Source organism: Homalodisca vitripennis, chromosome 2 (assembly GCF_021130785.1).
Source record: "Homalodisca vitripennis isolate AUS2020 chromosome 2, UT_GWSS_2.1, whole genome shotgun sequence".
In the NCBI taxonomy this organism is placed as follows: domain Eukaryota; kingdom Metazoa; phylum Arthropoda; class Insecta; order Hemiptera; family Cicadellidae; genus Homalodisca; species Homalodisca vitripennis.
The window spans coordinates 55,539,326-55,552,631 of NC_060208.1; the positions used below are offsets into that span (position 1 = coordinate 55,539,326).

Sequence of the window (13,306 nt, forward strand, 5' to 3'; positions counted from 1 at the left end):
GTCACCGTCAAAACAAGTTTAAAACTGAGAGTGAGATTCTAAAGCTAGAGACTAAGCTATTGGTTTTTGTTTGGCACCGATAATTTATTCATGCTTCAGACCGAGCCACCTAGCCCTCTAACTCGAACCATGGCTAGCGCAAGAGTACAAGCGACCCTTCCCTCTCCACTCTACAGGAGAACAAGTACTACAGTCCAAGCCAAAGTAATACTGTAGTGTTATTAATGCCGGTTGCTTCTTCAAGAGAAGTGCATTATATTGTTCTTTGACGCCTCTATAGTGGAGTGGTTTGTATTCAGTTGAGCTGTGAGTGGAGTAGGCTGGTGAAAAGTGGGAGACCATGCTTCAGACCACACTCCCTAGTTCTGTCTGCAAGGTTAACCCACACCGGGGTGGGTTTCCCGATGGTTAAAGTCCCACACCGGCTTAATATTTTCTGAACGATTATAGATAAAGTAATAACACTTAGTACATCATTACTACTCCTAAAAATCTACTTTTTGAAGTAACTGCCAGGTGTTTGTTGTACAAAAACCACAAGGAGTTAGAAAAAAAAGTTAAATGAGAGCATAGATTGAGTAGTACATCAAATTTAACTACAGCTCAATGCTGCAAATCTGACCTCAAAAGATTCATCCTTAAAAATGGCACATGTTTAAAATTTCAAGAAGTTACAAAGTAGGTCCTGTTATAATAGCTGAATATTTTTTCTTAGTCTCAAGTCAGGAAATTAAACTAAGTGGATACTGGACCTAAGAAATATTTTTTTAGGCTAGTTAGTGTCTCTTCACATCAAAAGAAGGATTATCCATAAGGAGTTTGACAAAAATATCAAACATAAGTATATCTTATGATGTACATAATTTAAAAGGGTTTGTCTGTAGAGATGAATATCGCAAATAGCACTTAAAAGGTTGATCACAGTATGTACAAAGATGGCACTTATTCAAATATTTTACATGGTTGGAGACAAACATTTTACATTAGTAGCCACAATCTAAATGCACTAATAAATCAAAGAATAAATGCTGCCATATACTGAATATTGCATTATGCCTGCCATACAAAAGTACATTATGAAGTTATTTACTAACAAAGGTTAACAATTTGGTCCCAATTTATTGATAAAGGGGAAAATCTGGTATCACTAATAACAGACAGTTCTTATCATCAGGACTTTACATTTAACTGCCTTATCATAGTAATCGAGTTTTCCTGTTGGAATAGTGCTGTCCAACCTTTTTCTTTTGGTGAATTATTCTAAAGGGTTTGTCGTACTCCTTATAATTTTTTAAGTACGTCGCTTGATGAACAAAACGAATAACACTTATTAATATGGTCGGTTGGGGAAAGAACAGATAATCAAACAAGGAGTCGTTTATTTAATAACCACTTTCCTGAGAGGCAGCTAATTTCTACAACAACTGTAGGGAGAACTTTTCAATACTTCATGGAAACAGGAAGTATTTACAGTTATAGGTCAGCAACTGTGACAAATGCAGAAAAATCTTTAGATACATTACAGATTGCAGACATTTGCTGAGAACCTGAGGAGATTATTTTTAATTTGAAGTATGTTCAAAAATAAATTGCATAAATATTTCTGCATAAAAGTATAGTTCAATAGTCATGAATATTACTTTGTCAGTAATACATGACTTCTAAGAAGCCCAATATGTCTCAATTTATAATAATAGTATGACTACTATATCTCTTGCATTTCTATACTTAGGAACTACTTTTACCTATCCAAGTGAATGTTTTGTTACTTACCTGGTTAGTAATTATACACACCTAAGTTAAAAAGTTTTGAAAATAAAATGTTCTTTTGAAATTATGACATAAGAGGGGAATCTTTTTTAATTAAATTCTTACATTGGGGAATTCCTCGGGATGACCATTGATAACAACCTATCATGGAACAATCACCTTGACACACTCTCAAAAAAACTGAACACATGTTTATACATCTTAAAAAGAGTAAAAAGTGCCAGTGATGACGCAACTACAAGGATCGCCTACTATGCTCTGATCGAGTCACACCTGAGATACGGTCTCGTGGTCTGGGGAGGCACAACAGCAGGAAACGTAAAAAGAATCCTACTGTTACAGAAAAGAGCAGTCAGAATTATGTCAGGTCTCGGTCCAAGGGAAAGCTGCAGAGACGCCTTCATTCATGAAGGTGTCTTAACGATCATTAGCCTTTACATTAGAGAGGTCATAATGCATGCTGTCAAAGAGGAGTTACAACGAGGCCACAACCTTCACAACTATAACACGCGCCAAGCTTTAAACTTCCACCTGCCACAACACCGCACTGCTCTGTTTACGAGGAAACCATCCTACATTGGCAGGAGACTATTCAACCACCTTCCGGAGGACATAAAAATGCTACAAGGAAATACATTGAAGACCAAACTAACCAGATGGCTGGCCGGCCGACCATTCTACTCCATGGATGAGTTCATGAACTGGAAAGGAGAAAAACAGGATGGCAGATAAAGAACCAACTTTGTAAAACTTGACGCCATTGCAATTCTTGATGTTTTGTTAATAAAGAGTTTGTCTATTGTCTATTGTCTATTGTCTACAGCTTTTTATTAAATGGCCCTCGGCAGTTTACGCATACTACAGTAATATGTGATTTGTAATGAAAGGATTACAATATGTATAATCTTACTTAATATAAAAAGAAGTTCAATACTTATACTATATTCAATACTATATTACTATTCTCTTAACCCTTTTAACCCCAGCCATTTTTCCATGGACTTGCCAGAAAGCCCATGGCGATAAGGGACTGTAGTGCAGAATTGAGGGAAAATACATCTAGTTTTCTTATTTTTGAAGATAATTTTTAGGTTTTTGTTTTAAATTGTTCACAAATAAGTGCACTCTTAGATTTAATAGTTAAAAAGTACTTTTACAGAATGGTTTGTTTTTTTAGTGTATTTATACATAAGAAAAATTTTATTTTTTTTAATTTTTTATAGTTTGGACATACATAAAGGGTAGAAAAAAAAATTGTAGCCCCTGAAAAATGAAGCAATTTTGTTGAACACATATTTCTTACTACACACACAAAATTTGAAGAACTTTCCTTGATAAATGCAGGAGATATATCCAATTAATTGTATTGCTGCATAAGCACTTCTTCATATATTTCCACATACACGTCAGTAGAAGTATACAGATATGTATACTTGTTTTTGAACTTTTCGAACTTGAAATAATAACAATTGTAAAATAACACAAACTAATTGTAATGTTTTGTAAGACTAAAACTTGTTTAATTTTTCAAAAAAGTAAAAGAAATAATATTTACAATATATACATTTTATATAAACAACTCAATTCATTGTCTTCAAAAATAGCACATTCACCACTAATAATAGGGTACTTTGGGATTATACCGACCACACCAGTATGAAGAACACAAAAATATAAATTTATAGAAACAAACATGATAGAACAAAAAAACAACTCTTTAATTACAAAATTACAAACTTACAAGCATTTCCAGGCATTGTGATCGGTATTGTTGTCGCTGTTATCTTATCTTTCTCGAGAATCCCGATTACGACAGGCCACGCGGCATCACATGATTTGCACGGGACATAATTGCCTTTCCATTACAATTCAATTTATATTTCTGATCAGATCCTCTAGAATTTGATATTTTACTGATAGGTACTATCTCGAGGGATGTTTTTCTTTCGTTGACATCAGCGCGAAGGCATGGCACTCGCATTTTGGGTGGCGGAGTGTGATCAAGAATAAAAACAAGTTTTGAGTGTTTTTTCAATAAAGAGTTTAGTTTTAGTTTGATCATGTTTGTTTTTATTGAATTTTTGTGTTTGGGGAAATGTAGGGGTAAAACACGGAAGTACAACAAAGCGACGCACCAGCTGAAAGGGCGGCGAGACTCTGCAATCACGTTATCTACTAGACCGCTCGACTTTGACCTCTGTCTGAGGATGGGGAGGGGTTTGCGATAAGACAATTCCTGTTTTATATTGACGAAATATTGTTCTACGCTAATCTAGTAATCAGTAGAGGCAAAATGTCAAATAACGATTCATGTCTGGGTGTGGTCAGTATAATCCCAAATTACCAATAATAGTGTTTATCAAAGTGTTTTCATTCACTGGTAACTTTTCTCTACGACGTTTACTTTTTTTTACTAATAATACAATAAATCACACGAAAAACAACCGCTTTCAATCACGCAAACTAACTGAGGTTATAAGTCAGCATACAACAATGCAACTGAAGTCGTCTGACAGCTGACATCGACAAATAAACTACGCTCAACGACGACGAAATACGATGCCAATTGGAAGGTTTATTGTTTTTGCATGTAGCCCGTTTCTTCACCGACTACTATACCGAAACTGATGGCATTTGGACATATTATTAGCCAGCTACATTAAATTCTCGAGACGTCCGGTATATCGGACGTTGGGCATTTTAGCTAGACCACCTCTGTCCGATATATCGGACGCCGGGGCTAAAAGGGTTAAGCGATATTAAAATTTTAAATGCCATTATTAACCTCACATACCATACTTTAAATGCTTGATTAAACTCTTTTAACAGGTCAACCCCCGTCCTAATATAAGGGTGTCATATCACTGGTTGGGTTCCATAATTTTTTAATTAATTGTATTTTCAATCTATAATTGATGAATATAATCAATTTTATTTTTAAAAGAACAGATTAACCAAGGATAACTGGTGAATTTGAATTGAAAAGTCAGGACAACTTACTGCAACAGTGATCTTGCCCAGTATAGACTCCGGTATCCTGCGCTGCAACACCTCATAAATGTACTTATAAAGCTTGTCCAGGCTTGTATCCATCAGTTCCATACAAATCCAGCAATCCCCCTCTTTGAACAGAGCTCCATAGAACTGTACGATGCATGGACATTCATTACTTTTCATCACCACTTCCAAGTCCATAAGCAGCTGTTTTTGCTCCTTCTCATCCACCGTAGAGCGTATCCTCTACAACAGTCATATAACGCTTAGTTAAAAAATATTTGTACTTTAAATGGTAAACCTTATAAACTAGCAGTGATCCACAATGGTAATTTCTAGACTCTTTTATACGAGGGCCATCCGGAAAGTAGTACACGTTTCCGCCGCGTGAGGCGCTGAAGACGCGAGTAGCCGCCGGTCAAGGTCAGATCGCTTCAGTGGCTTGTCTGCCTTCTCTGTTACAAGTTCCGTGACGCTAGCATTGCCTGTGTTGTTTCTGTGGCAGTTCATAATGTTTAAAAAAATTGAAAACGCCGCCAGTTGTGAAGTGAGGGGTGTAATAAAATTTCTCAACGCAAGAAACGTTCGACCTTGTGATATTCATCGCCAATTAAAGGAAGTGTATGGAGACAATGTGATGGAAGAGTCATCTGTTCGGTGCTGGTGTCGTAATTTCAACTTGGGGAGGGGGAACACACACGACGATGAGCGTTCAGGGAGACCATCTGTCATTACAGATCAACTGCTGAGGTCAGTAGACGAATTCGTGAGGAACGATCGGCGCGTCACAATTGATGACATCTGTGAACATTTCCCTAATGTTTCTCGAACAATTGTTCATGAAATTGTCAAAGACCGTCTGCATTATTCAAAAATTTGTGCAAGGTGGGTCCCTCGCATGCTTACAGATGAGCACAAAACCAAGCGTATGGCTGCTGCATTCACATTTTTGGAACGTTATTCTGATGAAGCAGACACGTTCTTGAATCGCATAGTTACTGGAGATGAAACGTGGGTTTGTTATGCTTCACCTGAGAGTAAACGACAGTCAATGGAGTGGCATCATACTCATTCACCAAAGAAACCAAAAAAATTCAAGACTGTTCTGTCCACCAGGAAACTTATGGCAACCATTTTCTGGGATCGACGTGGTGTACTGCTTATTGATTTTATGGCCCGTGGAGACACTATTAACGCTAATGCATATTGTGAAACATTAAAGAAATTACGGCGGGCAATACAAAATCGACGGAGAGGTCTATTGTCTGATGGCGTCATTCTCCTCCATGACAATGCCAGGCCTCATGCAGCGGGGATAACACAACAACTTCTGCAGCAATTCAATTGGGAAATTTTCGACCATCCACCATATAGCCCGGACTTGGCCCCTTCAGATTTTCATCTCTTTACAAAACTTAAAGAGTTTTTGGCGGGAAAAAGATTTTACAGCGATGAAGAACTTAAAGAAGACGTGACTACGTATTTCAATCGGCTGGCGACGGAGGAATATGACGCTGGAATACAAAAACTCGTCACACGTTATGACAAATGCTTAAATTTGCTTGGAGATTATGTGGAGAAGTAGTTTAAGGTATGCTATTTTCAATGAAATTGTTTATATTTGTTAATATTTACTTCTGTGTCTTTATTTCACAAACGGGTACTACTTTCCGGATGGCCCTCGTATTTCTCTATCTTATGCTATATATACTTCTTATAAGAAATTACCAACCATACAATAGCCTGGTTGAGTTAAGTAGGCACCCTCTTGAAATAATACAGAAAGTAGTTCCAAAGAGTGTTGCCTGGGCTCATGAGGTTTTAGTAGGTGCAAGTTCCACTAACCAGAGGAATAAGGTGACAGTGAATTAGTTCTTTTCCCATTATCACAACAACAAAAACACACACTACTTCTTAATCAAATTACTAAAAAAAATTAATCTATGAATAAAAATTGTTATTTTAGTAATGTATTTAAGGTAGTGATGGACAAATCTAGAATTTACCAATCTGGAATCCGATTGTGAATATTAAAAAATAAATTCCCAATTCTCAAATCTTGAATCCTATAATAGCTTTTTACTTAGGATCATTAAACTAAGTATGATCTATAAAAAAATCTTCAACAATTTCTGTCATTCTTAATCTTTGGGGACTGTCTGGTAATATAAAAAGTAATTCAAGAATGCCACTCTATTGTAAATAGTTTAGAAGAGGTTCAGAGAAATAACTATACTTTAAGAACAAAGTCATATCCCCTATCTTCTACTTTAATTTGATAGATTATAATATGTAATTTCATAGATTAGACTATGGGCTTCCAGAATATATGCTTTTAATCTGCCAAAAACTAGTGCATACATTTGTACTACTTATGAATATATTTTAAACTTGAAATTTTTGAATCATTTCAAACCACTCTTAGACATGATAAAAAATATTATAATATACATATAACATATCTTAAAGAGGAAATACGAATACGAATACAAAACTTGTGAAGTGAAATAAATTTGTTGCTCACATCGGTGAACAAAAGCAGACAAGTGGCAATGCACAAACATAAACATACAAAATAGAAAGTGCAAACAAAACAAGAGGCTGGAAAACAAATAAATTAGTATTGACAGAGCCACTGAACGAACACAATAAGGCTGAATATCATACGGCCGGTCACGTGACTTCCTCTTCCACCATTCTTTGTGTTTTATCTGGCTCCCGTTCTTATTCTGCACGTAGTGCCAGTTTTAAGCAGTTAACCTCTTGCCTCTGCATCGAAAAAATGTTGAGTATCTAGAATGAACGGCATGTGAACATCAAATTTCTTTTCAAACTTGGAAAATATGTGGAAAACAAGTGTACAATGATGACTCTTTATCACGGACCAAAGTGTTTGGGTGGTTTAAACAATTTAAAGATGGCTGGGAAGACATGAGGTACAACACATGCGTTGGCAGATATCGTCATCAAAAACTGATGCCAGCATTGAAAAGGTCGGTAACTTTGTTTAAATACATTACCGTTATTTAGTCAGAATTACAACATTAGCGTCCTGACAACCCATGTGAACGTGTACAGAGAAAATGTGGAAAAACAAATCATGGATCTTCCACCAGGGCAATGCTCTAGCTTACAAAGCTTTGTCAATGAAGACTTATTTGGTCAAACACAACATCCCCATCATAGATCATCCACCCTACTCACCTGACTTGGACCTATGTGACTTTTCAGTTTCCTAAAGTCAACACAGCTTTAATATGAACAAGATTTGAGACAATTACACAGTAAAAGAAAAAGCAATGACGTCATGAACAGGGTGGTTACAGAAAATCATCAGCTACAAGCGGAACAAGTACGGGAGCCAGAAGAATCACGAGGAGGAGAGTTAAATGACTGGTTGTACGATATTCAGTCTTATTGAGTTTGTTCTGTGGTTTCACCAGTACTAATATGGTTATTTTCTAGCTACATGTCGTATTATTTACAAGATCATGATAATTTGTTAATGAGGTATTCATCTATGGTTTTTCATAAACTAAATACACATTTTAGTGATCAGTAATTTGCATACTACCAATCTGTCGTCTGCAAACAGACGCAGCAGACTAGTAGCAATGAACAAAAATAACCATGAGTTTTCAAATACAAAGTATGATTAAAACACGTTTCCACCATTTTTAATTTGTGTAATGCCCATCAGCTGTCGTCCACTATTAAATGCAGCTGAATCACAGTGCTCGGCAAACATGAATATAGAAAATACTAACTGCAAGCAAAAAATTATTTATAAAGATCAATAATTATTTAATTAGGTTTTTAATTTAAAATTTTTAAAACTCTAGGTACAGGAAAACATGTTTTAGCGATCGGTAATTTGTGTACTGTCGACCAGGTAATAATTAATGATGCAGAGAATCTCCGCAGATTTAAATTTCAAATCCAGTCAATCGATTCTTGAGTCCGAATCTTTGTTAAAGATTCGATGGATTTGAGCTTCGATACATCACTTGTATAAAGAATAAAGTAAAAGTTTGAAGTATCGTAAAAGAATAAACAATATATTGACTGACCTAGAAGGAAGCATTCCTTAAACAACTGAAGAAGTAACAACAATAGGGTTTGCTTATATATATATATATATATATGTGTGTGTGTGTGTGTGTGTGTGTGTGTGTGTGTGTGTGTGTGTTAAAAATATGATTAAAAAATATGTTGAACTGATGTTTAATCCTTTTAGGACCAGTAGGAAATTAAATAGATGGCAAAAATTCACCGTATTTTGTAACTAGAACCTAGAACTGTAAAAGACCAAATGTCTGAATTAATTGACAGAAACAGAAACGACCAACAACAAAGAATTATACTGTATGTATGGTATTTTCCCCTAACATAACTGCTATACATTTTGTATTTAGTATTCGTGTAAAATATATAAAGTTTGATACAAATGCATACAATAAATATATAAATTCCTTACAGTAATTTCTCAATTAATTCATTTGTGCTCTTTTCTATGCCATGATATTGGAAAAGCTGTCTGCCTTTTTTTTAACTTTTTCACTTCTATCCCTAATTTTTAAGATCTTCTTTCTTAGTTGACACTGTCATGTTTCTTTGTATAATGTTCATAATGTAAATGTAGTGTTTTATTAGGGAAACATTGCAGACTACAGCAGTACTCAATTGCGACTCAAGTTCTTATAATTTTTGTTTTGTAGCAGATTATTATATAAGTTTTTAATAACCTACAAATTTTATTTTTGTTATTCAGCTATAATATGTGAGAATCCAATTTTGAAAAACTACATATATATATATATATATATATATATATATATATATATATATATATATATATATATATATATATATGCTGAGTATATACATATATATTTATAACTAAATATTACATAAAAGAATATTTAACCCTAATGAAATGCTGAAAAAATCATTTAAATATCTTAATATTTACTTTAATAAATTGTTTTAATAAAAATGCTACATTTTAGGTCTGGTCTTTTTGACATACCAAATCTGCTCATCACTAATAAAAAGGTACGCCTAAAATTATTGCAAAATCGATTTGTTGTTGGTTTTTTTTCTTTGCAAACCAGACCCCACTATAGAACTTCTTTTTCTTAATTGGACCCAATTTTCCCAAAAGCTTTTGTCGTGCTCTACACACCCATCAACATAATTTTTTCACTACTCATCATCGCGTATATAAGATTTTTTTAAATTGCAACGTGGCTAAGACATACCAATAAGTGGTTGAAATTGTACCAATTTTTAAAAACTTTTATTGATTTTATATAATATTTTATCTCTCCAATACAAACACTGACAACTTCATTTCTTTGTATGAGGAGCCTAATAAGACAGAGTTAATATATAAGAAGTTTCAGCACCAGAAGTTTATGGTGCTTATACTTATTATAAATATCCAGTTCCTGAATCTCTACATGGAGCTGAGAGTGTAAAATTTGTATGCAGATCTAGATCCTAGAAATTACAGAATGTTGAAGAACACTGACCTTGACTGCCATAACCGTACTGCTTTTCCGATGTACCATCTTGTTGACTGTGCCGAAGGCTCCACGTCCGATCTCCCCCTGATCCTGCAAGTCTTCTGATGTGAAGTCATAAACCTGTTTAACAGTACGATTGTTACAATGTAACTTTGTATGAATAGTAGAATAAATTTGTGATCAGAATCTGTAACATTACGCTATTTTTTTGTATTAATATACAGCCATTCTTAAAATTAATACTATGAATTGAACTAATAAATATTAATCCATTTTCAGACTTTTCAAACCCTTGTGTTTTAAAAGGCAATTGTAACAAGAAAGACAAAATTAATGGTATTTAACGAAAGAGAATACTCACAGAGTCCGGAGACACTTGGAGCTTTCCTGTGGACTGAATACTTTGACATATCCTCAACCTCTCTCTAGAAGTGAAAACAAAACAAATAAAATTAGTAAACGTTTCCAGTCATAAAAAGATGGAGAAGGATTAGGGTCAATATGTGAACTTAACACGTTCAGTGCACGCCACGCGGATCCGCGTGGCGTTGCCATAGTCTCGACTATTGCTCAGTGTGAGCCCAGCTCTCGGCCGGGACGGTTCGTACTCGTTGAGCGTGGCGTGTGGTTCCGAGTTGACCTTGACTTGTACTTCGTTTCTGTTTCCCGCGTTTTTAGCATGTGCAAGTGATGCGTTCTTAGTGAGTTGTTTATTTATGTGTAGTGACATTGTACTATTGTATTATACAAGTTTTATATCGCATTTCACCATGTCTGCCAACCGTGCTACAGAAAATAGTGCTACTGACGATGAAGCATCAGATGTGGATAGTGAATCCAGTGGAAACACTGCTGTTGACAGTTCGGGTAGTGATAGTGAAGATATTGTAATAAACCCTTCATGGGCTTATAATACAAATGGACTAAGATAGATCCCTTTCACCGGAAACAATAGATTGCTAGTAGATGTACCAGGTAATGGTTCACCGATTGACTGGTTTTTTATGTTGATGGGAGTCTTTTACCCCCAAAGCAGCAAGCTCCTCTTATTACTCCGCCAAGATACCCAACCCACAAACTTGTACAAAATGAAGAACGGGATAAAAAGGGTGACAGAAAACGTAAAGATTGTAGGGTATGCTACAAGAATGAAAAGAAAAGGAAGATGACAACATATACATGTTCTGTTTGTCCAGGTAAACCAGGACTTTGTGCTGTCAATTGTTTTGACATACATCACAGAGGCCAGCAGTAAAAGCCATGCCCTCAAGACCTTGTAAATACTGTATATAGTTTTATTTGTTTTTGTTTTGCACTATATAATGAAATAGTTTCAAATTGGATTGTTTTTACGGTAGCCACTCGCGTTATTAGACTTTTTAGCCGCGCTCTGTGCGACAAAACTCTTTCCGCGTGCTGACCCCGCGGATCCGCGGGTCAATCTGTGACGTCATGTAATCCGCCATTTTGGATCACAGACGTTATTATCTGCCCATAAATCAGCCTCTGATAGCAAATGGTAAGTGTATTAATAAATATTAGACTTTAGGTTCTGGGGCAATTTACATGTATTTGCCGTCAGCAGTCAACGTGTTAATCTTAAACTTACAATTATTAATCATGACAACAATAACAATGTTTTATTAGTTATTCTCAGCAACTAAACTCTTCAGAATTCCAAGAATCTGAAGGCCTACTTAATTTGATTAAAACTCTTAAAATATAAAATATCTATTCAATTTTTAACCTTCCAACTGCCCTTAGTATTTTCCTTAAACGCCAATCCGTTTTCCCCAGTTTTGCAAGGTTTCTTCCTAAAATCTGTAAAAAATAGTTTTTTACTGCAAACCTAGCTGTATTTGGTATAATTTTTTTTTTCACAATGACCAGTATAATAAGTAACTCGGGTAAATATTTTCATTTGAATTTTTTATGGTGAGTGGGGAATTTTTGTTTGTTTTTTTTTTCATGTAAAAAGGGGGGGAAGGGTGTGCCTGGAAAATATTGTTAAATACCAACGTATATCCGTTGATTGGTATTTAAGGAACGAAAATAAACAACAGATATCCATTGAATGGCAGTCGGAGGGTTAGTAAAAGAATGGTAAAAATCATCAACATCTAATCAGCCTATTTTCTGGGAAAAGAGTTTGGTGCATGCCACACAATCTCTATAGTCTTTCAACTGAATCTACAAACTTTATTACTAATTTATAAATCATTAACTTAGAAATACTATTTATCCTTTGGGTCCTACGCAATTCCTCCTAAAAATTCCAAGACTTGTTGGTTATTTGTATCAAAAGTTCTAGCTCTGATGTACAGAATTTTACCCAAAAATTCCAGATAGTTTCCAGTAAATTATACTAGTTTAACAGAAAAATTCATAGCTGTTTTATAAGTACCATTAAAAAAACAGCATTTGACTTTCTTATGTTAATTACTTCATTTAAAAAAATATAAATTAAAAATTATCTTAAAAACACATAAAAAAAACTGTTTAGTACAGTAATATAAAGGGTGTGAACACTCTGTATGTTAAACATATGTATGTATTATACATACATGCTCCTATAACAAGTCAAAATAGCATGACACAAAATTGAGCCAAAGATATTCATAAATAAATAAAATTACAAAAAATGTTACTACAAAGTCCTCACGATCCTGCATGAGGGTGAGTCACATAGATGTACTCAAACACGTTACTGGTATGCTGAGATCTCCACATTCTGCAGTTGTAATGGTGAACACAACATTTGATGAGAAAAGTTTTCCCATCACTAAACATACTGTTTTGAGCTAACTTGGAACACTATCAATGTTATTCAGTACAATTTCATCAAATTCAATGTGCTTAGCTTGTTCTGCTGGCTTAATTTGATGTCTTATCTGAATTTTGTAATCGTGTAGTCTCAGAAAATTATGAACACATTTTGATGAATTGTGGTTTTTGGCACACTTAGTTCAATTTACATTGGCAGATAGACTACTTTGGGATATAAAAGCATGACT

General features: G+C 34.9%; 1 protein-coding gene across 3 annotated transcripts in view; it reads right to left on the reverse strand.

Moving 5' to 3' along the window:
• LOC124353978 (dual specificity mitogen-activated protein kinase kinase 4) overlaps positions 1–13,306 on the reverse strand; it is a 62,883-nt gene that overhangs the window by 19,552 nt on the left and 30,025 nt on the right. For all 3 annotated transcript variants that reach the window (XM_046804078.1, XM_046804079.1, XM_046804077.1), the window contains 3 exons: positions 10,654–10,717; positions 10,299–10,412; positions 4,771–5,010 (listed from right to left, as the gene is read on the reverse strand). In XM_046804078.1, coding sequence (XP_046660034.1) covers positions 4,771–5,010; positions 10,299–10,412; positions 10,654–10,717 — 418 coding nt within the window. The remainder of the gene's footprint in view (positions 1–4,770; positions 5,011–10,298; positions 10,413–10,653; positions 10,718–13,306) is intronic.